Raw genomic sequence first — 26,307 nt, forward strand, 5'->3', positions numbered from 1 at the left:
TCAGTCGTGTCCGACTCTTTGCGACCCCATGGACCGCAGCCCACCAGTCTTCCCTGTCCATCACCAACTCCCAGAGTTTACCCAGACTCATGTCCATTGAGTCAGTGATGCCATCCAACCATCGCATCCTCTGTCGTCCCCTTCTCCTCCTGCCCCCAATCCCTCCCAGAATCAGGGTCTTTTCTAAGCAGTAAATTCTCCACATCAGGTGGCCAAAGTATTGGAGCTTCAGCTTCAACATCTGTCCTTCCAACGAACACCCAGGACAGATCTCCTTTAGGATGGACTGATTGGATCTCCTTGCAGTCCAAGGGACTCTCAAGAGTCTTTTCCAACACCACAGTTCAAAAGCATCAATTCTTCAGCGCTCAGCTTTCTTTATAGTCCAACTCTCACATCCAAACATGACTACTGGAAAAACTATAGCTTTGACACAGCCTCAGGGACCCCTAGTCTGATGGAGGAGACACGGTGCTGTCCGTAGCAGCCCCTAGCCTGAGGGGGAGGTAGAGCTTGTCTGATGAAAGAAACACAAATCTTAGCACCAGATGCTAATCTGGGGTGAAACCACAGCACCTTCTTCAGATGCCCTTAACCTGCAGGAGGGAAACTGCCCTGACTCAGAAGCTCCCAGCCTGGAGGGTGGAGGTGGGGAGGCAGAGAGTGGGGGACACAGCCCTCTCAGCCCCGAGGAGTCACCCTGACACACACCAAGGGTGTGCTGTGCCCTTGGAATCCGACCCCATTGCTCCTCCTTTCTGTGCCCCTTTGCCCCCAGCGGGCAGAGCACCTCTGGGGTCTGAGAATGCCACCTGCCCGAGGACACACAGAGAGGGGCCGAGAGGTCAGGATCAGGAGAAGCGGGAGGAATTTGCCCCCAGGGCGGGGCAGGCCCTGCCCTGTCCCTTCCTGACCCAGCCACACACCCTGCAGCCCTTAGTTCTCCACTAATGGGTTCCATTCTCCACCCTAGAGATTCCCTTTGATATGGGAAAATCCATCACGGTCAGCACAGATGACTTTGACGGTATGTGTGAACCCCCTGACACTTGGCCTTAAGACTCCAGCACTGCCCCCCTTGTGGTCTGGAAGCTGGGACACAAACTGACCCGAGGCAGAAGTTGTCTGCGGGCATGGGTGGGGTGGTGAGCGTGGGCAGAGATCCGGGTGGGGGGCCAGGCTCTCAGGTGGGTGACTGCACCCCTCCTGGGGGAAGCAGACATTGGGGAAAGTCTCCAGCAGGACGTGGGGAGACCTGGGCTCTGGTTCCAGCCCTGCCCTGCCCAGCCTTGCTGGGTGACTGAAGCAAGTTTCTGCCTCTTTTCTGGGCCCTGGCCCTGTCCTCAATGAAGTGGGGGGCTGAGAGCTGGGGTCTCTAAGGGCCCACACATCTCAGACCCTGGGTAACTCTGGTTCCAGACTTTGTGACCATCCCCTCACCACCGACTAATGTCCATGGCAGCGAGATCCGTGAGGCCTATGTGGTTCTGGCCTGGGAGGAGCCGAGACCCCGGGGCAAAGCCCCGCTGACGTACTTCCTGGAGAAGGTATGGCGACCCCTAGGGCCCCACCCCCAGGTCAGCCGGAGAAATAGAAACACTGTGGGACCCGGATGTGAGGGGGAGTGGAGGTCCAGGGAGGCGCTGAGAGACCCCAGAGGCGTCCCCTGGGGAACCCTGATGAGAATTTCCTGTCTGAAAGTCCTGAACATAGCCCTACACAGAGGCAGGGGGGTGGATTAAATGACCTTTTGAGGTTATCTCCAGCTCTGGAAGGGATTTGAAGTGTTGAGGCGAAGGGGCTACTGACATTTAGATGGAGGAACCGGAGAGGTCTCCCTGAGAAGGTGAGTTTTGAGTAAAAGCCTAAAGGAAATGATGCTTCCCTCAAAGCTCAGTCAGTAATGAATCTATCTGCAATGCAGGAGACCCCGGTTCAATGCCTGAGTCAGGAAGATCCCCTGGAGAAGGAAATGGCAACCCACTCCAGTATTGTTGCCTGGAGAATCCCATGGGCAGAGGAGCCTGGCAGGCTACAGTCGATGGGATTGCAAGAGTCGGACATGACTGAGCAGCTAAGCACAGCACTAAAGGAAGTGAGGGGCCAGCCAGAGATCTCTGGGGGAAGAACATCCCAGGAAAAAAGACCAGCAAGTGCAAAGACCCAGAGGCAGGGGTGGAGCCTGGCACCATTGAGGAGCAGCAGGGGGCCACAGAGCCTGGTGGGCCGACAAAGTGGGACGTGGAACGTGACCAGGCAGATGGCAGGAGTCAGACCACGAAGCAGCTTTTACTCCGGGGAGACTCAGGGCTTGGGAGGGTTCTGAGCAGACACAGATGGGATTTGACTTGTGCTGTAAAAGGATTTCTCTGCCTGTCATTTGGAGAAAAGATTGAAGGGAGTTAAAGTTAGAAGCAGGCAGACCAGATCAGAGGCTACTGAGATAACTCAGATGGTGAGAGACGACAGTGGCTCTGGATCAAGGTTCTGGAAGGAAGCATGAGAGAGGTTAACCATGGTTAGATTCTGGATAAATTTTCAAGGTAGAGCCAGCCAGCTGGATTTGGGATTTGGGGGTATTTTTTGGTTGGTTGTTTTGTTTTATTTTTTGGCCGCACTGTGCAGCTTGTAGGATCTTAGTGCCCCAATCAGGGATCAAACCTGGGTCCTGGCAGTGAAAGCCCCAAGCCTAACCACTGGACCGCCAGGGAATTCCCCCAACTGAATTCACTGATGGAGCGTATTTGAGGGTGAGAAATGAGAGAAAGAATCCAAGAAGGCTTCCTGGACTCTGACCTGAGCAGCTGGAAGGATGGGTGCCTTTGACTAGATGTGGGCAGCACTGGCGTGGAGGCAAGTTCAGGGTCAGCTCCACGGAATGCTCAACGGGCATCCAGGTAGAGAATCACAGAGGCAGGTGAATCCAAAGCTCAGATATTGAGGGGCATCCTGGGGTGGGGAGAGAGGTTAATGAGAGCACGTGTGGGAAGTGCCCTCCCACTTAACCAACACCAAGTTTCTCTCCTTTGTCTCAGTCGGTCATAGGTAGTGGCACCTGGGAGGCCATCAACTCGGAAGCTCCTGTGAAATCCCCAAGATTCGCCCTCTTGGATCTGGAGAAAGGGAAGTCATACGTCTTCAGAGTGCGGGCGATAAACCAGTACGGCATGAGCGATCCCTCGGAGCCCAGCGAGCCCATCGCCTTGAGGGGGAAGCCAGGTACCTGGGATGCAGGAGACGGGCGCAGGCCAAGCCAGGCTGTCAGCACCCAAGCCTCGGGCCCCCGGTGGCTGCAGGGACAGAGCCACACACATTTCTCTGCTCCTGACCACTCTACCTATCACAAAGCCAAGAAGCAACATGATTACAGGCCTGTAAAGTTTCAGACCATCAAGAATTACATTTCTCTGGGCAAGAGGCTCTTGGAAGTACAGGCATTTTTTTTTCCAGATCAACAATTCGTGAGTTGCAGAATCCAGCTGGGTCCAGACAGGAGCTGTCTGTGACCAATGCCCCTCAGGGCTAAAGGTCTCCAACTAAAGCCTGATCCCCCTCGTGCAGCCAGGATTGAGCCCCTGGGCAGGCCTCCCGCCCTCTCCTTGGTCCCATCCCCCAGCCCTGCCTCATCAGGTGGAAAGAAAGTGAAAGTGAAGTCGCTCAGTCGTGTCCGACTCTTTGCAACCCCATGGACTGTAGCCTACCAGGCTTCTCCATCCATGGGATTCTCCAGGCAAGAGTACTGGAGTGGGTTACCATTTCCTTCTCCAGGGGATCTTCCCCACCCAGGGATCGAACCCAGGTCTCCCGCATTGGAGGCAGACGCTTTAACCTCTGAGCCACCAGGGAAGCCCTTGTGGGGTGCAACCCCTCTCAATAGCAGCACAGCATGGACCTGGGCAGGTCATTTCTGAGCTGCAAACCTTGATGTCCTCACCTGCCAAACATACTGTTCTGAAGGTCTGGTTATCACCCCTCCCTCTGGCTCCTTCCTGAGCCTCCCAGCGGCAGCTTCATGCTAGTCCTGACTTGCCAGGGTTCCCTCTCTCCTCTGAGGCCTCTGGATTGTGGGGTCTTTCTCTCTTTGATAAGACCAGACGGGTCCCTGGAGCTGCCATCATCAACGAGTCTTTTAGGGAACCAACTGCAGCACAGCCCATCTGAGAAGAGCCTGATGTGCTGCAAGGCCTGTGTGGGGAAGATTGCCAAGTCCTAGATTTGTAGTGCTCAATAATGTAGGAAAAAAAATTATATATATATATATATATATATGCATATATTCAGGCTTCCCAGATGGTGCTAGTGGTAAAGAACCTGCCTGCCAATGCAGGAGATGTAAGAGACGCAGGTTCTATCCCTGGGTTGGGAAGATCCCCTGGTGGAGGGGCATGGCAACCCACCCCAGTGTTCTTGCCCAGAGAATCCCCATGGACAGAGGAGCCTCCAGGCTCCTCTGTCCATGGGGTTGCAAAGAGTCAGACACAACTGACGCAACTTAGCCCACATGAATGCATGTACATATTCATCGTAAGTATAAATAGGTTGGTGGGCAGATGGAGTTTTTCTTTCATTCTAGTCTGGTTAACAATTAAGCTTGATTCAGGGTTCCAGCCAGTGAGTGGTTTGTGATTGGATGTAGGCAGTCTCTGGACCACAAGGTAGCCTTAGGGCAAGGTTCTGGTACACTTCAGAGAAGGAAAGGAGAGGAAAAGAAAAGAGAGGAGGGGAGGAGAGGAAAAAGAAAAGGAATTGACTTGTATTATGAAAGCAATTGGAGAAGGAAATGGCAACCTACTCCAGTGTTCTTGCCTGGAGAATCCCAGGGACAGGGGAGCCTGGTGGGCTGCCGTCTATGGGGTCGCACAGAGTCGGACACGACTGAAGCGACTTAGCAGCGACAGCAGCAGCAGCATGAAAGCAAAAGTATTGCACAAAAGTAGGAAAATACAAAAGGAGCAAGAGAGAAGGAGAGAATGGAAGCGAGGGAGGGAAGGAAGGAGGGAAGGAAGGGCAAGAGCACCCCACCCCCCAAAATCCCACTGACAGGGTAACCACTGTGAGAATCCAGGTACCTGGGCTTCTGGTCTTTCAACCACATGCCTACCAGTGCCTCTTCTTGAAAGTCCAATCAAGCCATATGTAGAGCTTTGCATTCTACTTTTTAAAATTAATGTTATATCACAAACATACCCTCAGGTCTTGACATCCTCCTTGAAATCAAGGTTTTAGCGTGTGAGGAGGACTCCATACATGGACACCCTCAGCTCCAGTTCTTGCCCACTGGTAGAGTCAGGTCTCGTGGATGGCCATGCCTGACCTTCAAGCCTGTCCCACCACCCAGCCTCCATCCACTGCCACTCTGCCTTCAATCTGAGACTGAAATTTGTGATGGGACCTTCCTGAGCCCAGGACCCCAAGTCTACATCTCAGCACCTCCCCTGGGCCAGGTACAGAGCCTGGCGCAGAGTAGGCATTCAGGAGATACTGGGTTTCTGTTGGATGGATGCTGAGTTCAGCCTTTGCCTTTTGACTTCAAAGGACCACTGGAACATAAGGAGAAGTGTCCAGGGGAAATGGAAGATGAGGCTCTAGAATTCAGGAGAGAGAGCAGGGCTGGCGGTAAAGCCTGGGGGTTCACCTGCAGAGAAGTGAGGATTGAAGCCATGGGCATAGTGGACCCTCCATGCCTTTCTTGAAAAGAGTTCAAGAAAAACGGAGCAAGCCAAGGAACTGAGGCTTGGAGGAGTCTCAAATTTAGGGACAAAGGGAAGAGGGGAAAACATAAACAGATATGTAAGGAGTTTGAGAAATACAAAGAGTACTAGGAAGTTCCTGTATCTGACATCCATCCATCATCCATCCATCCCTCTGTCCATCCATCCATCCGTCCGTCCGTCCATCGTTCCATCCATTCATCCATCTATCCCTCCATCCATTCTCCCATCCATCCATCCAGAGATCTTTTCATTTAACAAATCATGGCAGACCCACTTCAAGGAACATTGTCTGAGAAAGCCATGAAAGATAACGTTTCAAAGGGAAACAAACTATGTTTCCTAGAGCTTGAAGATAAGGGCTGAGGAAAATTGTCAGATCCGGTAACTTCTAGGAGAGAAAGTGACAGTAAGGATTGATAAAAGAATTTTAATGAGGAAGTGGAAATGTTTGGAGGTGAGAGAGGACTTTCAGAATACAAGAGCCTGGACCACGCCTCTGGGACTGGGAAAGAGCTGCCCAAAGCCCCAGGGCATGTCTGAAGTGCTTGTGGCTACCCCCAGCCACCCCCACCCCCATGCTGTGTGCGCCCCTCTCTGCCTCTCCCACACCTCTCCCCCTTCCCAGCCATGGGACAGCATCTTCACTCAGCCCATATTTCTGTGTTTTAGCCACTCTCCCGCCTCCAACGCAAGTTCAAGCTTTCCGAGACACACAGACCTCTGTCTCCCTGACCTGGGATCCAGTGAAAGACAGCCCAGAGCTCCTGGGTTATTACATCTACTCCCGGGAGGCAGGATCATCTGAGTGGCGAACAGTGAACAACAAACCCATCCAGGGCAGCAGGTGAGTTTGCGCCCACCCTTCCTGCCTCAGAAATAATAATAACAGTAATAATGAGGAAGCCTGCCTTCCAAGACACGGTTGGGCACAGGGCACCGTTCTAAGCTCTTTTCATACGTTAGATCAATCAGTTCTACCTGCAATCCTAAGAACTTAGGGCTACTTTTCTGCTTCTTTGTGTGGCTGTTCTGGGTCTTCATTGTGGTACACAGGCTTTTCTAGTTGTGGTTCATAGGCTTAGCTGCCTCATAGCACGTGGGATCTTAGTTCCCCAACCAAGGATCAAACCCGAGTCCGCTGCAGTGTTAGGCAGATTCTTTACCGCTGGACTACCAGGGAAGTCCCAGGATTACTATTTTTATTGTCGTTGCACAGAAGAAGAAACTGAGGCACAGCACAGATAAGTAGCTTGCCAAAACTTCCTTAACTAGTGAGTGGAGGAAACAGGACTTGCCCCGGACGGCCTCTTTTCTGGCAAACACTCTCTAAGGGCACGCTGTTTGGAGATAGCAGGGACTGGCTAGGTCTCGTCCTTCCGGAAGCTTAGAGACAGAGAAGCAGAGTGTACAGGCCAGGAGGCCAGGGTTTAGGCTCCTCACCCACCCTCATTCACCAGGGACCTTGGCACAGAGACTCGCCCTCTCTGACCCTCAGCTCAGCCTGCCTGTCCACCCCACTCCCCTCTGAGCCTCCCTCCTCACTCAGTGGCCTCATCCTTGCAGGCAGAAGCCTCAGGCTTCTGCACTCATGACTTCTCTCCATTTTGAGGCCCTGTGGGATCAGGGACTCAGTCAATGGCACATACCCCCCATTCCATCCGATGACTGACCAGGCCCTGAGCACATCTGTGGGCTCCCCTCACCCTGGGCTGCAAGATCATTTCACCCAAAGAAAGAGACAGGACCTGGCGCCCCACTGGCTCACGGTGCCTCGCAGTCACTCACGCTTTGTCACCGCTAAAGTTTGGGTTTGAGACAAATGAGAGTCCAAGTTATCCCTGGAATGACATCTCCCCAAGGACTTGCATCCAGGTGGGCATCCCTGGGCTGGGGGGTGGGGGGGGGCGGGGGCTGAGCGAGAGTCACGTGACAAGAGTGGTATGTCGGAAGAATGTGTCACACGTGGGAGTGACCATCCAGAGAGCTCATCACACGTGTGTATCTCATCGGTTACGTGTGTCGGGGCTGGAAAGAGGTTTAACACAGCTGCCCGGGAGTGTTGCCTGAGGTGGTGCCTAAAGCGAGCTCGGCTGGAAGGCAGGGCCTGGTTCACCACCGTGCCACGACCTCCTCAGAAGCTGGCTCACAGGAGATGCTCAAAAAAGACTTGAGTGAATGAATAATGAACGGGCAGGCACTGCGCTGGGATTCAGGAGGCCTGGGCTGCAGCCCATTCCTGGTGGGCTGTGTGCTCTTGGCTCCCCTCATTCCTCCTGCAGAAGACCTTCCCTGCCTGTAAAATGAAGACACTGGTTTGATCCATAGGGGCCTCTCCAGCCTTCCAACATTCAACTCCTTAAGGTCAACTGACCAAGAGAGGCTCCCTATAGAACAAGATTTGCTCCAGGAAAATGTTGCTAAGTGGAGAAGGGTTCACAGTCTGGGTCTTACTGAGAAGGGACAGGATGGGAGGACATTTTTCTCTAAGCCAGAGTATCCTTGTATGTCTCTGGCTGATGATTCTCTTTGGGGGTCTTTAAAGGGACTCTATTTTGGAGTTACAGCATTTGTACAGATGAAAAGACCACTCGTGTTCCCAGGATGGGGCCCAAAGTCCTGGCGATCTACTAGATAGCTTGGTTCAGGGGTTGGCTCCCTGGGCCTTCAAATGGTACCTTTCCCAAGGTATTTGCTTTTGTTTTTTTTTTAATTTTACTGCCATGGTGCACAGGCTTCTCTGTAATTGTGGCTCTCAGGCTTAGTTGCCCTGTGGTATGTGGGATCTTAGTTCCCCAACCAGGGATTGAACCTGTGTCTCCTGCATTGCAAGGCAGATTCTTAACCACTGGGCCACCAGGGGAGTCCCCAGCATGTTTGCACTTTAATGACAGGCTCTAGAAGTCACAGCCTTTAAAATCTTAAGGACCTCACCCTCCAGGATGCAGGCATCACTTTGGGGGCAGGGGCAAGGTCTTTAGGTGAGAACTGAGGCCCTCCAATCCTGCCACGCTGGGGGGCCACTTAGCCCCCTCAGGGTTGTTCTAGAAGTTTCAGGGATGTCTCCGAACTGTTTGGCCGTCCCTGAAGGCAGCACATGTCTCTCCCAGGTTTACAATTCCCGGGCTAAGGACGGGGAAGGAGTATGAGTTTTGTATCAGGTCCGTCAGCGAGGCCGGAGTCGGGGAGAGCTCAGCCGTCACCGAACCCATCAGGGTCAAGCAGGCTCTGGGTGAGTCCACAGGGCAGGTGCAGCCTGCAAGCCTTGAGGGTGGGCAGCCGTGGCCTGGGAGAGAGCTGGGGGCTCATTGACCATCTCTTGGAGGGTCCAATCCGGAGGCCACGGGGCAGAAGCCCCCCTGACCACCCGATCCTTTGAGGAGAGAGTAACCGTGGCCTGAGACCAGCGTGGAGGCTCAGGTGTCCTCCATGTAGCAGAGTCAGAGTTATCAAGGGACACCACCAGCTAAGTCAGCGCCCCCAGAGCAGGGTGGGCACTCACCAGGAGAGGCTCTCTACCTCCCTCGGGCCCCACTGCCCAGTCTGGCCATGCCCTGGGAGCAGTGACCCTCACCCCCTTTCCTCCCTGTAGCAACACCATCTGCGCCATATGACTTCGCCCTCCTGAACTGCGGGAAAAATGAAATGGTCATTGGATGGAAACCCCCGAAGCGGCGTGGAGGGGGCAAGATCTTGGGTTACTTCCTGGACCAGCACGACTCCGAGGAACTGGACTGGCACGAGGTCAACCAGCAGCCCGTCCCCACCCAGATTTGCAAGGTGAGGCTGGAAGGCGGCCACTGGCCTGCGGTCCTGACTTACGCAGGCAGAGACCAGAGGTCGGGGCTGGAGGTTCTGAGGCTGAGAGACCTCAGGCCCCTCGGTCTGCACGATCCAGCTGATTGTCAAGGGCAGACCAATCTCACCGAAAGTCCCCACAGACCTCCTGCTGTCAGCTCGATCCTCTGTCTCCCCAAACTCGGCCTTCACAGTCTGTGTTTCTGCTCTTCAAGGTCAGCAACCTCCATGAAGGTCACTTCTATGAGTTCCGTGCCCGGGCCGTAAACTGGGCAGGTGTTGGGGAGCTGTCGGCACCCAGCAAGCTGTTTGAGTGTAAAGAGTGGACGATGCCCCAACCAGGTGAGCAGCCGGGAGGAGCCGAAGCCCAGTACCAGTCCTTGCCTCCTTCCCCAAAGCTAACCAGTGAAGATGAACATCACCGCCCTGCTCTCTTTCCCCTGTCCCCTTCCACCAATGGGCCCGTAATCTTATCCACAGATGGTCGTAACCCAGGCAAGTCAAGAGCCCTGACCTTGGCCATTGACTGGCCCTGCACCCCCGTCCAAATTAACTCTCTAGCTCAGCACTCCATCAGAGCTCTGATTCTCACCACAGGCCAATCCCAAACCCCAAAGGCACACGGCTAGGTGACCAGCTCATTCCAGTTTGCCCAGCACGTTCCCCGAATTATCATCAAAAGTCCCGTGTTCCAGTCCTGGACAAAGTGCCACATGAGCGTTCTCACAAGATAGCCCTTCACCTCCCACTTAGGAAGGGAGGATGCCAGCCTCCCACCTTTCTGTTTAGCTCAGTTCTGTTTTCTGCACAAACCTTCTACCTGAATGGCAGATAGTCACTCTGTGTGAGGCCTGAGACAACATTTTAAACAACTGATACTTACTGGGTACTAACAATAAGGTGTATTGACACCTCCCATCAATTCTGTCATTAATGCTCACAACAGCACTCTTCTATAAGAACTATTATTATCCCCATTTTACAGATGAGAGTCAAGAATATAGAGGTGAAGTAACTTCCCAGAGTCCGCATGGCCTGAAAGGGTGGAGCTGGGACCTGAACCCCACACCCTGAACTTCTACATTAAACACTGAAATGCCAAAGAGATCAAACAGATGAATGCCGTGTGGGGGCTGGGAATGAGGAGGATTAGGGATGTTTCCCAGAGGAAGTGCTACTGGATACACTCTGAAGAGTTAACTCTATTTCTGAGCCAGACCAAGCTTTGCCATGAAGCCAAGGCGGGTCAGGTCTCCACCAGGCCCTGAGCAGGCACTTCCAGGCCTGGGAGGGACCGGAAAATGGACAAGCTTGCTGACTTACCACCCGCTTGCCTCCTGACTGTGTGGCTGGCATTTGGCTGTCTGGCTGGGTGCCTGGCTGCCCTTCTCCTTCTCTCGCCCATCTTCCCACAGGGCCCCCATATGATCTGCGGGTGTCTGAGGTGCGGGCCACCTCCCTGATGCTGGCGTGGGAGCCCCCTCTCTACCGAGGGGCTGGACCTGTCACAGGCTACCGCATCAGCGTCCAGGAGGAAGGCTCTGAGCAGTGGAAGCCAGTCACTCCAGACCTCATCTCTGACACCCACCTGAGGGTGAGTCCCCGCCCTGCCACAGGATATGGCAGGACTCCAGGACATCACTGCCCTCACTTACTAGCAGAGGATCAAAAAGGGGGTGTGGCTTAGCCAGGGTCACACAGCAAGTTGGCAGTAGGTCCGGCTGGCAGGTTGGCCTTAACTTGCTCTGTGCTGAGTAGACTCCTCCCGAAAACCTCACTTGTGATCAGCAAGGTGTAGCAGCATTTGGGTGTGCATATCCCTCTTTAAAACACTTATTTATTCTTTGCTTTTGGCTGTGCTGGGTCTTTGCTGCTGAGAGGGGGTTTTCTCTTGTTGCAGAGAGCAGGGGCTACTCTCTAGCTGTGGTGCCCTGGGTTCTGATTGCAGTGGCTTCTCTTCTTGCAAAGCACGGGCTCTAGGGCACGTGGGCTTCAGTAGCTGTGGCGCGCGGAGCTTAGTGGCTCTGTGGCATGTGGAATCTTCCCAGACCAGGGATTGAACCCATGTCCCCTTCTTTGCTGGGTGCATTCCTATCCATTGTACTGCCAGGGAAGTCCTTGATATGCACATCCCTTAAGCTAGGAATTCTGCTTCTAGGACTGAACTGAAGAGGAGCAATTAGTCAAATGCACAAAGACCTCGGGACAGTGACGCTCATTGGAGTGTTGTTTATGAAGGCAAAAGCTGGAAACAGCTTAAACATCCATCAGCAGTGGGTTTGTTTAAATAGATCACAGTGTATCCTTGATGCGAACTCAGTGCCAGGGAGTGTAAAGACTGTGGGAGTTTAAGGAGCAGCAATAGTACATACAACAAGGTAGAGCTACATGTAAGTTTTGACACAAAAATATATCCATCATATGTGGCTAAAAAAACGCACAATACAGAGCAGGATATTTATATGTTCAGTTCAGTTCAGTCGCTCAGTCGTGTCTGACTTGTTGCGACCCCATGAATCGCAGCACATCAGGCCTCCCTGTCCATCACAACTCCCGGAGTTCACCCAAACTCATGTGCACCAAGTCGGTGATGCCATCCAGCCATCTCATCCTCTGTTGTCCCCTTCTCCTCCTGCCCCCAATCCCTCCCAGCATCAGGGTCTTTTCCAATGAGCCAACTCTTTGCATGAGGTGGCCAAAGTATTGGAGTTTCAGCCTCAGCATCAGTCCTTCCAATGAACACCCAGGATTGGTTGGTCTCCTTTAGGATGGACTGGTTGGATCTCCTTGCAGTCCAAGGGACTTGCAAGAGTCTTCTCCAACACCACAGTTCAAAAGCATCAATTCTTCAGCGCTCAGCCTTCTTCACAGTCCAACTCTCACATCCATACATGACCACTGGAAAAACCATAGCCTTGACTTTATGGACCTTTTTTGGCAAAGTAATGTCTTTGCTTTTCAATATGCTATCTAAGTTGGTCATAACTTTCCTTCCAAGGAGTAAGCATCTTTTTATTTCATGGCTGCAATCACCATCTGCTGTGATTTTGGAGCCCAAAAAAATAAAGTCTGACACTATTTCCACTGCTTCCCCATCTATTTGCCATGAAGTGATGGGACCAGATGCCATGATCTTCGTTTTCTGAATGTTGAGCTTTAAGCCAACTTTTTCACTCTCCTCTTTCACTTTCATCGAGAGACTTCTTAGTTCCTCTTCACTTTCTGCCATAAGGGTGGTGTCATCTGCATATCTGAGGTTATTGACATTCCTCCTGGCAATCTTGATTCCAGCTTGTGCTTCTTCCAGCCCAGTGTTTCTCATGATGTACTCTGCATTTAAGTTAAATAAGCAGGGTGACAATATACAGCCTTGACGTACTCCTTTTCCTATCTGGAACCAGTCTGTTGTTCCATGTCCAGTTGCTTCCTTATGTTAGATAACATTTAATAGGGGTTTCCCTGCTGGCTCATGGGTAAAGAACCCACCTGCAATGCAAGAGACGCAGGTTTGATCCCTGGGTTGGGGAGATCCCCTGGAGGAGGAAATAGCAACCCACTCCAGCATTTTTGCCTGGAAAAATCCCATGGACAGAGGAGCCTGGCAGGCTACAGACCATGGGTTCACAAAAGAGGCAGACACAACTGAGCAACTGAGCATGCAACATGTAATATATGTATATCACATTGTATATTAATGACCATATATGCATACACATGTTTCTTAATTTCGATGAGAAGCAAATTCTAAACTCTTTGGACAAATGATAAATCTAGCAAAATCACTGGTTTTATGCACCTGTGGTGGTTGCTTTCACTTCCACATGTGTAGAAGGGAAACACAAACAATGCTTTTCTGGCATTACAAAGACAACTCACGCAGATTTGTGCAAAAACAAAGGTGTCCACTGAAGCATTCTTGGTGGTGATTTAGTCGCTAAGTCGTGTCCAACTCCTGGGACCCAATAGACTGTAGCCTGCCAGGCTCCTCTGTCCATGGGATTCTCTAGACAAGAATACTGGAGTGGGTTGCCTTGCCCTGCTCCAGGGGATCTTCCCAACCTAGGGATCGAACCCAGGTCTCCTGCATTGTAGGCAGATTCTTTAACAACTGAGCTACAATGGAAGCCCGTAGCATTCTTAACAGACACAAATTACTAACAAACAATCCATCGGATCACAGACTTCCAGATGGTAGTATCTGTCTCCGAAGACAACATGTCTCACAGGCCTCCTTGGTTTAAGGAAAGTTCCATGAGATGTACTCAATTTTATCTTCTGCAGCTCTAAGGAGAGAGGGAATATTTTCTCCAACTCATTTTCCTGAGGCATCTCTCACCAGCAGGCAGGAGGGTGTGTGGGTTTCAACACCACAGGTGAACACTCTGTTAGCACCAAAAGGAAAGAAAAGCATGCTCAAGAGGCCCAAAACAATGTGGAAAGAAGATGCTAACAGGCAGAGTATGGTGCTTGTCACATTTCAACGTGGTCTGAGTGCTAAGTCGCTTCAGTCATGTCCGAATCTTTAGGACCCCATGAACTGTAGCCCATCAGTCTCCTCTGTCCATGGGATTTCCCAGGCAAGAATACTGGAGTGGGTTGCTATGCCCTCTTCCAGCGGATCTTCCCTACCCAGGGATCAAACCTGCATCTCTTACGCCTCCTACATTGGCAAGAGGGTTCTTTACCACTAGCGCCACCAGGGAAGCCCTCAACATGGTTTACACGCATTTAATACAAGTACTAATGGATTTTTACAATATTGGCAATTTTGGTCATCTCTAGAGATGGGAATACCAGGGGAGCCTTCACTTTATATTCTTTTCTATTGCTTTGATATTTCCCCCAACAAGCATGCATTTCTTTCATAGTCAGAAAAGAATAAAAATATTTCATTTTGAAACAATAATATTAAGTCTTAACTGAATCACAGAGGGATGAGAGCCCATGGGATGCTCTGAGATTCTGCAGCTGCTGCCCCCATGGAAGCCGGCTCCCTGCGGTAGAGTCAGCCAGTGCTGGACAGCTGACCCTCGAGAGCCACAGGAAATGGCTGGTCCCTCTGCTCTCCAGGGTCGGGGAGCTTCAGTGACTTGGCAGCATTTCTGCGTGTGGATGATTGGCTGGCATTCACTCAACACTTCTGGACACCTCCTTAGTGCCAGACCGGGAACTAGATCCTGGATGTAAAAAGCTCAAGGCTCAAGTCACAGGCCTTGGGGAACCGGCAATTACAATACTGTGTGTCATACAATCGAGGCAGGTTCAGGGGATTCTGGGCGCTCCAAGCAGGAAGGTAAGAGATCCTTCCTGGACTCGTCCCATCTGCCACGCTGAGTGGCTGAGGATGAGTTGGAGTTGCTAGACCAAGAGGAGGGGAGGGCATTCCAGACAGAGGGCTCTGCGAGGGCTAAGGCAGGGAGGCATGAAGCAATGTGACGCATGGGGGACCCTGAGGAGTCAGGGGGTGAAGGGGCACAGAGCAGAGGAAGAAGACAGAAGGCTGAAGATGGTTGGATGAGGAAGACTTTGGTACGAAGCCACAAAATCTGAAGTTCACCCTGAAGGCCACTGAAAGAGTTAAGTGTAATCAGACTGGCATCTTGGAAAGATTGGTAGAGGGAACTATAGACCGGGAAGATGGGTCTAGAGACAGAGGTGCCATCTAGGAAACTGTTGCACTAATCCCAGTGAGAGAAAAAACACTTTAATCAAGGCATGGCCGGGACACAGAGAGGTCACATTCAGGAAACGTTAGACGGACTTCCCTGGCGGTACAGTGGATAAGAATCCACTTGCAAATGCAGGGGACATGGGTTCAACCCCAGGTCCGGAAAGATTCCACATGCCACGGAGCAACTAAGCCCATGCACCACAGCTACTGAGTCTGCATGGTCCAGAGCCTTGCTCCACAACAAGAGAACCCACCGCAGTGAGAAGCCTGTGCACTGCACCTGGAGAGCAAGCTGTGCTCACTGCCAGTAGAGAAAGCCCACGTGCAGCAACAAAGACCCAGCGCATCCAAAAATCAATCAATAAATTAGAAAAAAAAGAAAGAAACGTTAGGGAAATAAAATGGGAACTTTGGTGATGAGAGGTTTAGGGCTCAAGAAAAAGATGTCAAAGATGATCCCCAAGCTTGTTTCCGGGGTGATGGATGGAGGAGAGGCGGGGGGCCCAGGAGGAGAAAGAGTTTTCTTGTGAGGAAGCTGATGGTAAGCTAAGCCCCAAGCAGATGGAGTTCCGGGTGTCACAGGCATGGGAGGTAATCTCAGTGGAGATGCCTGTCTGAAGCTGGAGCTCAGGAAGGCAACATGCCCCCAACCTGTCCCTTCCTCCGGGCAGCCTGCTCCCCCTGCCCCCCTGGGGTGGATGGTGATCAGTCAATCCCCTGCAGCCGTGGCCAGAGCTGCAGGAAGGGCGGGCCTCTGCCCTCCTCAGGGCTCACTCTTACCCCCTCCTTTCTTCCAGATTTCTGATTTGCAGCCGGGGAAGACCTACATGTTCCAGGTACAGGCTGTAAATTCAGCGGGCCCAGGGCAGCCATCCATGCCCACCGACCCGGTACTCCTGGAGGACAAGCCAGGTAGGGGGAGGGGGAGGGGAGGATCCACAGCAGGAAGATGGACCAGCTGGGCCTCCCCTCCCCTCTACACCCCTTCCTGCCCATTTCTCTCCCAGCCCCCACTCTCCTTTATTTCTGTGGGATCCTGAGATGGATCCTGAAATCTGAACACACGGTCTCTTTCTACAAGATGGGTCCTCCATCCTTGATATGCCACGTTCCTAAACTCTTACAACTCTTCGTGGATACTTAAAATAATAGCCAGCTGCATTTCAGATACGCCGTGTGGCTTTGCCTGCCTTGCAGTCACAGCTCCCTCCCGGGGTCCCCTCCTACCACACAGGCCAGATGCTATGTCGGGTCCTTACACTGTCTGACCCTCCCAACAAGCCCTTGAGAGAGCTGTCCTTGTCCCCACTTTTAATTTTTATTTATTTATTATTTTTGGCTGCACTAGGTCTTCGTTGCTGCTCGAGGGCTTTCTCTAGTTGCAGCGAGCAGGGACTGCTCTCCAGCTGCTTAGTCATGGCACGTGGGCTTAGTTGCCTCACAGCGTGTGGGATCTCCCTGGACCAGGGATCAAACCCGTGCCCCCCGCATTGGCAGGCGGATTCTTAACCCCGGGACCACCAGGGACGCCCTCGCTGTCCCCACTTAAGAACTGATTTTGTTGTAGCTCGGAGAAGTTAAATGACCAAGCCACACAGCTCGTGTATGCCGGACTCGCTCAGTTCTTCTCATTATACAGTGTGTTCTTTTCCCATTCTTTTAATTATTCATTCAGCAAGTATCTGATGACACCCATGTTGCACTGGGGACGAGGCAGTGATGAGACAGCAAGGTTCCCGCTCTAGTAACAGGGGTGGGGACGGATGGACAGTAAACAAGTAAATGCTGAAAAAGTCAGTGACGAGGGCAATAAAGGAAATGAAACAGGGTGATAGGGTGGGGTAGGCATTACTTTAGCCAGAGTAGTCAAGAAGGGCCTCTCGGAGGAGGTGACATTTGAGCTGAGAAAGAGCCTGGTCATGCAACGCCTTGGAGGCCACAAGAGTCTAGAGTTTATTATTTTCTTCGAGTGCAATGGGCAGCTATTGGAGGCTTTAAGCAGGGAACGGGCCTTACCTGGTTTATTATTTCTAAATGTCTGGTACCCTCCATTGAATCCTGCCCTCAGATGCCCGGGAGATCGAGGTTGGTGTGGATGACGAGGGCTTTATCTACATGGCTTTTGAAGCCCCAGAGGCCCCCGACTCTGCCGAGTTTCAGTGGTCCAAAGACTACAAGGGCCCACCGGACCCAGAGAGGGTCAAGGTCGAGGAGGAGGCTAACAAGTAAGTGAGGGGAGGGCAACACACCTAGAGCACGGGTCCCGGATGTTACCAGATGAGTGGGCAAAGCTCGCAGGTGAGACCACCTGGCAGGACCCCCGATGATGAGTTTGAGGGGGCTGCGTGGTCTCCCATGAAGGATGCTGACTGCCACCTCAGGGAGAAGTGAGGGAGGGGGCAACAGACGGGCTGAAATGGTGATACTCATCTAGAGATCCTTTTTCTGCAAGAAGTGTGTCTTTATGTGGCTGCTTCCAAGGAGATGCTCAGGATTTGGTTTCTAGCCTGGGTACCAGCAACTTGCTCTTGGAAGTTCTCTGGGCTCAGCTTCCTCATCAGTAAAAGAGGGGTTAGGATGTCAAGGGCCTCCAGACCTTGTTCCTCCATCTGTAGCAGCTCTGGCTTTGGCCCCGTCCGGCAGGAGACAAAGCTAATGAGCCCAAGGAGAGGCAGGCCTGGGGGATGTGGCCAGTATGAAGACAGTTCCAGAGAGCCTGGCTAGCAAGAGCCATTGAGGGTGGCAGGCCAGACTGGCTCTAGGCAGGGGACCCCGGGAACGTGTAAGGAGGCAAACGCCCCTGCTGGGCCAGGGTCTGGGTCTGGGATGCAGGGCTTCCAAGGCCAACCTAGACTCCCCAGCTCCCAGGCTTCCAGGGCACGAGTCCCCTCTCAGAGCCTCTGCTCTGCTGTCTCTGCAGATCCAAGATCATCCTGAAAGATCCCGGCCTCGAGGATTTGGGCACCTACTCGGTGGTGGTCACAGATGCTGACGAAGACATCTCAGCAAGCCACACGCTGACGGAGGATGGTGAGGTCCCTCTCCGCTGCCACCACCCAGAGACACAGGCCCAGAGTGCCAAACACAAATACCCCAGGGGCCAGCAGGAAGCCACAAAAATGAGTAAAGCAGAGATTTCAAGAGAAGTAGGTCCTCTGCCACCCACTCAGTCAGCCGGTCCATGAATAAGTATCAGTTGAGCACTGACCACATGCCAGAGGCGTCCCAGGCACTGAATTACATCAGTGAAGCCCGCTGGCAAAAACCCCTGCCTGATGGAGCTCATACTATTCTCTCTCTTTCCTTTTTCTACTATTGGTAAAGCAAAGGTACCAGTGAATTATTTCACTTCCTTCCATAGCCGAAAAAAACAACAGTGTAAGTAGAGTGATAAACTGCCAAAGGCAGTTAGTCTAAGGGGTGAGGATGGCCACAGGGAGCAGTGGGGGCCGTGGCCACCAGAGAGGGGAGGCTGGGCCTAAAGCCGTTGTCCAGGAGACTCACCCTCTGCTGTCTCCATAGCAACTGGGACAGCCATGGTCCTCCCTGCTGAATGCACAGGGGGCCCTTCGATTTTGTTAAGACACAGTAGCCAGGCGGGTCCAGATTTCTATTCCAGTTCCACAATTTCCTGGCTGCTTGACCTTGGGCAAGTCATGATCCCTCTCTGGGCCTCAGTTTTCTCACCTGTAAAAGGAGGGTAATAACCGCTGATACCCCAAGTGAAACAATGTTGTTATGCAGACACCCTTACGTGACTCCATGCAAGCTAAAGCCAACCACAAAAGCATAAAACCATCCACAAAAGCAGTGGGTGTCGTTTTTTGGTTTGGAATTTGATGCTTGCCGTGTGTGCAGACTCATCATACTCTGGACTCTAACCTTACAAGGGACAATGAGATATGGGCTCTGCCTCTGCCAGTTCATTCATGCAACATATATTTACCAAGCACCTGCTGTGTGCCAGACACCCATGTAGGTCCAGAGTTCAGCTAAGCAGGAGAGACAAACCTAACACGAGGAAGCAGTTAGCGGTGACACAGCGCTGTGCCAACCTGTCCCCGACACGTGTTGCCTGAAGTACTCATTGAAGGGGCCAGGCCCTCAGATTCTAGGACAGCATGTCACAGTGGATTAACAAGGGGGCTCAGGAGGCAGACAGTAACGCTCACCCCCCACAGCATGGTGTGAGGATCACTGAGATCATGCAGAGATTGGCAGACAGTAGGTGCTCCTCTGGGGAAGTGGCACTTGATCAGGCCTTGAAGGACGAGAAGAATAAGCGATTTCAGGGAGGCCTACAGCAACCCCTGAAGCCCCCTCGGTGCCCCAGAGCCAAGGCTCGCAATCGTCATCATTAACCTCCTTGGTAACCAAGTGACCCCGAGCTGAGTCTCTCAGGACTTTCACCCAGTGCGGATGCTAGAACGGTTCCCATGACCCCCACTAGCCCAGGTATCTCATTCTCTTTGGTTTCTTCCTTGCTCCTCCCTGTCCCAGAGCTGAACAAGCTGAAGAAGTTGAGCCATGAGATCAGAAACCCAGGTAAGCGGTCCAAGCTGCCAGACTTGGGCAGTCATGCCAGGCCCACTGGGGTGTCCTGAGCAGAGCTGAGTCAGCCAAGAGCCAGACACTAGGCTGATAGGTAGGGGAGGATGGGGTCATCCTGGGGCTGGACGGTCAGACACCCAGAGAGTGCTCAGTCCATAAAGGGAAAAGAGTGGCCAGCAGGGAGCACGTGGGGTGCAAGGGAGGGCAGAGTGGATGATTTCTTCTTCCTCTTGGATTGTGGGTCATCTAAACCCTCCTTTCCTCCACTGGCCAGGGGTAGCATTTATAGTCCCTGTGGCAGGGGTCACAAACTTGGGTGTATACTGGAATCACCCCGGGAGCTTTTCAAAATCCAAATGCCCAGGCCATGCCCCAGATAAGTCAGAATCTCTGGAACTGGAGCCAGATATTGGTGTTTTGAAAGTTCATGGATGCAATGTGGGATCCTGTATTGAATCCCACACCAGAAAAAAAAAAAATTGTCTTAGTAAATAGTGCCAAAATTTGAACAATATCTGTAGAATAGTATCTATATTAATTTCCTGGTTTAAAAAATACATACAGTGATTTGGGAAAGTTCAGGATACTGGAATTTTCTGTCTGTTTTTGCAACATTTTGCAAGTCAAATGATTTCTAAATGAAGAGAAATAAATGAAATTACATGTTTTTTAAAAGTCTTTACGTTTCTGGTCTCCAGCCAGGGTGAGAAGCACAGCCTCAAAGCCATAGGAGGAGGGTGAATGACCTGAGATGAATTCTATCTAGGGTGACTGAATGTGGGAAACCCTCCCCAGACCCTCACCCTAGTTATGTCTCCACCAGACTCTGAAGCACTTTGCACATGGCATGTCCATGCAGTGCTCAAGGTGGGGCTGTCGGGAGTGGGGAGGGGAGAAGGATGCCCTGCCCACCCCTTCCTGTCCTCTGCCTCCCAGTGATCAAGCTGATCTCCGGCTGGAACGTTGAAATCCTCGAGCAAGGAGAGGTGCGGCTTTGGCTGGAAGTGGAAAAGTTGTCTCCGGCGGCTGAGCTGCATCTAATCTTCAACGAGAAGGAAATCTTCAGCTCACCGGTAACTGGGGGCTCAGAATCCCTAAATGAGGTCCCTGGCCCAGGAGGTGGCCTCGCTGGCAGTGGTCTTTACCAGCCAGAACCTCCCCCTAGCAGACATTTCAGAAATAGCCACCTGCTTCAGCTGTCACAGTGAAGGACTCGGGGTGGGGACACCTGGATTTTAGTACCTGGGGGACGGGGGGGCAGGGATGCTAGACATTTGCCAATGCAAGGGACACTCCCACAAAGAATTTCCCATGCCCCCCACAATTTTTGAGTATCCTGACAAACATTCGTAAGATGAAAAGCCTACATTCATGCTTGTAAGTATCCAAGCCTAGACCCTAACTCTGAGACACAAACACAATTTTTTTAACTTTTTTGCAATGTTAACATACACTGATAGTCTTATTCTATTAGCCACATTACCTGTGCTCTTTTATTCATTTTCCTGTTCTTGTACAGAATAGTTTTTGTTTGCTTTGACTTGCAAGATCTCAGTTCCCTGACCAGGGATTGAATCTGGGCCACTAGACCACCAGGGAATTCCCCCATACAGAATAGTTTTCTTTCCTAACTTCTCTTTAGTTAAAACGAATTCACTGTAAGTCATGAAGCACCAGTGAGTGATATGAGCATCTGTGTATTGAAAAGCATTACTTTTATTTCCTCTTCCTATTATAGTTGTGGTGTTACATTGCTTTTTTAAAATCTTTGTGTACAGCAAGTTGTATTAATTGAACCATATAAGTTGCCCATACGCAACTGTTTTTACTTACAAAGATGCCAATTTCAATCTCATAAGAGATTTAATCATAAAATGATCTTATTTGTGAATTCCATCTCCAGATGGCCAAGTGGCCGTCATTACATATGTGTTATCAAGAGAGGAGCTGGTTCTGACAGAGGAGAAAAGAACTCGAGGCTAAATGTCAGAAGGTTCATGTTCATCTCCTGTGGGCCGCGTGCCCCTGGACGGGTCTCTTCACCTCTCTGTGCCTCAGTTTCTGCATCCGTACAATGGGGTTGGTTGCCCCAGGATCAGGAGGAACAACTGAGAAAATAGAGAAAGTTTTGCATAAAGATGAAGCCTGCATGACTTTGGCTCATGATAGAGGAAGTGTAACAAAGTCTGGACTCAGCACACAGCACTGAGACTATAGAAATACAAAACAAAACTAGGAGTTCCCTCAAATCATAGTACAAGTGAAGCCAGAGGGGAAAGGATCCTAAATATGGAAAACAAAACATTTTGAAAATTGTTAGAATGTGACAAAATATAAAGAAGTATTAACTCTGGGTAGCAGACACACAGGATTTTTATAGTACCCTTTATAATTTTATGGGGAACTTTTGCCTATTAAACTGCAAAAAAAAAAAAGTGGCAGAAAATAACCAAAAAAGTATGGCGCAGTAGGAGATTGGGGGATTATTATGAACTGAAATTGACTGGGACACAAGACTCTCCTGGGCCCGCTGGGCTCCAGGGTGTTCTCAGGAGCCGGGTGTGTCTATACACATGAAGAGAGGTACCCAGGACCCCTTCCCCAAACCTGAAGTCTTCTAACTTTACCACCCCAAGTCCAACTACACCCCGATTTGCAACACCACAACACAAATTCCCTATAATTGGAAGAAAGCAGAACAGACTCTCGTGCTTTGTTCTCCCCAGAACCGCAAAATCAATTTTGTCCGAGAGAAGGGCCTGGTGGAAGTTATCATCCAGCACTTGACCGAGGACGACAAAGGGTCGTACACTGCCCAGCTCCAAGACGGAAAAGCCAAGAACCAGATCACCCTGGCGCTGGTGGACGACGGTCAGCCGTGCCCCGGTCCCCGACCTCAGCTCTCAGCCCTGGGGTCCTTCCTGGTCCATCCAGACGCCCCCCTAGTCCACTCCCGGACCTGCGCTCCTCCTGGCTCACGCCAGTTCCTCCCCACCCCCTGTGTTCACAGAGTTCGACAAACTTCTAAGGGCGGCAGATGCTAAGAGAAGAGACTGGAAGAGAAAACAGGGTAAGAGCTGCTGGGACGAAGTCCAAAACCCTCGCCACTAGCGTTGGGGAACCGCCAGACAAGTGGGTTAATAGATGCCTCCGTCCTGCTGGGGCCCCGAGGGAGGGCCACTGCCGTTTGAGCCAGTGGCGTCCTCGTGCCAAAACGTGCCCAACCCCTAGAGTGAGCGCCTCCTTAAATTCTGCACCCCAGGGGCCTCCCTCGCCTCACCCCAGGCCCCTCCTGCGTAGGGGCGGGATTCCAGAATCCGAGGGGCCTTTGGGCATCAGGCGCCCCGCCCCAGGTGCCTTCCCCCGTCTCGCCACCAGGTGGCGCGCGAGCCGATCCTGGCGCTCTGACCGCCGAGCGTGTCGTTGTGCCCTTGCAGGTCCGTATTTCGTGGAGCCTTTGCAGTGGAAGGTCACGGACGACTGCCAAGTGCTGCTGACCTGCAAGGCAAAGCCTCGCCCCCGCCTCCAGCCCTGCCCCCGGGCCACGTGGGCCCAGACCAGTGGTTTCCCCCAAGCCCAGTGGCTGTCTTAAGATTGAAGGCGGGAGGAGAAGGGGACGGCAGAGGATGAGATGGTTGGATGGCATCACCGACTCGATGGACACTGAGTTTGAGTAAACTCGGGAGTTGGTGATGGACAGGGAAGCCTGGCGTGCTGCAGTCCATGGGGTCGCAAAGAGTCGGTCTTGCCCCACTCCCCGGAAACTCCATACTCTGCGCTAAGTCTGATCCCAAGCAGGGGAAGTAGCCCCAGGCATTTTGCCTTTAACCGAGAAAACAAAAGCCCAAGAAGCAGAGTTGGAGTGAATTATAGTGCGCTGGGTCAGCCTTGAGCTAGGTCTCCTAGCTGCCCTGGGGGAGAGTCCGGAGGCCAGGAGTCTGGAAGAAAGAGAGCTCGCTGTAGATTAAGGGGGAGTCCCTGTGTCCCGCCAGACACTGTGCCCAGCGTTTTATAGCATCATTTGATCTCATCTACTTCACAACCATCTGTGAGAGAGGCGTTAGCATCCCCACTTTAGGATGAAAAAACAAGTGGAGAAGTAGCTCAAGACCACAGAGAAAGAGGCAGAGCCTGGAGCCGGGGTTTAACCAAGTCTGACTCCAGAGCTGGTGCTGCTGTTTCTCAGCACCCTGCAGCCTTTTAGATAACTAGGGGACGGCGCACTCCCAGAAGGGCATCCATTCAGCAAACTTAAGCACTCTGCAAGCCCTGGGCCTACAAGAATGAAGAGGTGGTCTCCTGAGGCCTCCAGCATCCCACAGTCCAAAGCAAGAGCCTGTGCAAACAGCATGCCTGGTGTTGTGATGGAGACATGCATGAAATTTACTATTCATGATAGGGGGCACTCTGGGGCGCAGAAAGGAAGGCTTCCTGGAGGAGGTAACACAGCTATTTACAAAGAAAAATAAGGTAGGAAAGGAATCAAGAAGCAGAGGGAACGTCATTAGCAAAAGTCCAAAGTCCAGAAGCCATCAGAGAAGACATACTGTGTGAGGAAGGAGTTGGCTGAGATTTAGGGGGAGAGCAAGGTGGGAGCGGGGGAGGGGGAAGTCATTTTTGTAAAAGAAAGTTCAGATGAACTGGGTCTTCACTTAAAAGAGGAAGCCTGAAGGAGTCTCCTCATTCCTGACCTTCCTCAGGTGACCAACACCAAGAAAGAAACCCGCTTCCAGTGGTTCTTCCAGAAGAGAGAGTTCCCAGCTGGTCAGTACGACCCGCAGACTGGAGCAGGGCTTCTCTGCATCGAAGAGGTAAGTGCAGCCCTGACCTGAGAGCTCATGGAGTTGCGGTGCCAGGAGCACTGGGCAGGGAGTCAGGACCAAGACGAGGCGAGTGAGGCACTAACTTCATGCACGCACTTTAAGGGGGCACTAAAAAAGCTTAGTAATCAAGATAAATAATATTTTAGGCAATAAGTAAGTAAATAAAGTTGCTCAATCGTGTTCGACTCTTTGCAACCCCGTGACGGTAGCCTACTAGGCTCCTCTGTCCATGGGATTTTCCAGGCAAGAGTACTGGAGTGGGTTGCCATTTCCTTCTCCAGGGGATCTTCCTGACCCAGGGATCCAACTCAGGTCTCCGGCATTGCAGGCAGACGCTTCACTGCCTGAGCCACCAGGGAAGCCCTTTTTAGGCAACAGTAAGAATCAAATTAATGCCAAAATAAAAGACCATGGGGGAAAGCAATGCCAAAATTGTAAATAAAGACAGGCACAGTCATCCTGATTTTTCCTTTTCGTTGAATTCCAGTCCTGGCCCTGCCCCCAACCGTGTGGCCTTGGGCTTGTCACTGTCCCTCTCTGACCTCAATTTTCACCTGTAACCTGAGAGGGTCAGGCAGGATGCTGTCTCAGAGATTCCTTCCTGCTGCTGCGGCCTGAGATTGGGGCAGGAAGACTGTCTCCATGGGAGGCAGTTCTGGGCAGAGCAAAGCAGGCCTGGAGCTCACCTCTCCCACCCACTTCCTCCCCAGGGCCCTCAAAGGAGTGTGACCTGGTTAAGATAGAAATACAAAGCTCGTTCTTAAATATTCAATGTTTTTCTGCCCTGCCACTGATTTCTGTGGCCCGTGTGCCAAGGAGCACGGCGCAAACGCAGGTTTGCTGACGAGGAAAGAACTAATGATTTCAGGGTCCTCGCCCAAATCTCAGCCAAAATAATGACCAGTTGGCCTTTGTCATCACAATGCAGGCCCTTCCACTGGGCTTGGCGTCAAGGAGGGGCTTAATTGCTACTGAGTCTTGTCATAATCGTCTGGCCTGTTGGTGCGAGAACTCTCTGGCTTCTGAAAAGTTATCTCCCTTGATCGGAAACTGTAGCATGTGGTCAGGGCAATGTTTATGCCACCATTTTACAGATGAGTAAACTGAGACTCAGGGAGTTTAAGTACCAAGATGCAAGGCTGGAGAGTGGACCCAAAAGTCTCTCCAAACACCCTCCACAGAATGTGGCTGGGGCTTTGGAGCCTTCACTGAAGGAGCAGGGAGGGAACATAGGGGAGGACTGTTGGGTTTTCAGTCCTTTGATCTCCGGGTTAAGAGATGCTTCTTGAGGAGTGGGCTGGGATGGGTGGGAGGTTCATGAGAAAGAGGGCGTATGTATACCGGTGGCTGATTCATGTTGATGTATGGCAGAAACCAATACAATATTGTAAAGCAATTGTCCTCCACCTAAAAAGAAATAATTTTTTTTTAGAGAAATGTGTCTGCCTCAGATCCTGCTTCAAAGCACACTATGTGGAGATGGTTGCAAGGGGCCCTTTGACGGGTCAGGGAGGCAGATATCGTCCCGCCCCCTGCCCCTAACCCAGCCCTTGGAGGAGATGATGTGTAATGAGAGGGCACAGTTGACCTCTGACCTTGCTTTCAAAGAACAGCCCAAGTTCTTGCTTTGCTGAGTGTTGACCCAGGCTTCTCCAGATTGACAAGCATGTGCCAATAAGGACCCGCTTGTCCTGAGCAAAAGAAAGCACACCTCTTCTGAGAGATGCAGAGAGACCCCTCCATCCCAGGCCCC

At 51.8% G+C, this 26,307-nt stretch overlaps 1 protein-coding gene across 2 annotated transcripts in view; it reads left to right on the forward strand.

Moving 5' to 3' along the window:
• Positions 1-26,307, forward strand: part of MYOM3 (myomesin 3) — a 51,977-nt gene that overhangs the window by 18,252 nt on the left and 7,418 nt on the right. For both annotated transcript variants that reach the window (XM_027520389.1, XM_027520383.1), the window contains exons 13-29: positions 974-1,027; positions 1,420-1,547; positions 3,036-3,219; positions 6,384-6,558; positions 8,822-8,943; positions 9,304-9,491; positions 9,725-9,851; positions 10,925-11,103; positions 15,978-16,092; positions 17,249-17,405; positions 18,101-18,210; positions 19,681-19,725; positions 20,668-20,804; positions 22,458-22,602; positions 22,742-22,801; positions 23,169-23,236; positions 24,432-24,542. In XM_027520389.1, the coding sequence (XP_027376190.1) occupies positions 974-1,027; positions 1,420-1,547; positions 3,036-3,219; positions 6,384-6,558; positions 8,822-8,943; positions 9,304-9,491; positions 9,725-9,851; positions 10,925-11,103; positions 15,978-16,092; positions 17,249-17,405; positions 18,101-18,210; positions 19,681-19,725; positions 20,668-20,804; positions 22,458-22,602; positions 22,742-22,801; positions 23,169-23,236; positions 24,432-24,542 (2,105 nt within the window). The remainder of the gene's footprint in view (positions 1-973; positions 1,028-1,419; positions 1,548-3,035; positions 3,220-6,383; positions 6,559-8,821; positions 8,944-9,303; positions 9,492-9,724; positions 9,852-10,924; positions 11,104-15,977; positions 16,093-17,248; positions 17,406-18,100; positions 18,211-19,680; positions 19,726-20,667; positions 20,805-22,457; positions 22,603-22,741; positions 22,802-23,168; positions 23,237-24,431; positions 24,543-26,307) is intronic.

This window comes from Bos indicus x Bos taurus, chromosome 2 (assembly GCF_003369695.1).
Source record: "Bos indicus x Bos taurus breed Angus x Brahman F1 hybrid chromosome 2, Bos_hybrid_MaternalHap_v2.0, whole genome shotgun sequence".
In the NCBI taxonomy this organism is placed as follows: domain Eukaryota; kingdom Metazoa; phylum Chordata; class Mammalia; order Artiodactyla; family Bovidae; genus Bos; species Bos indicus x Bos taurus.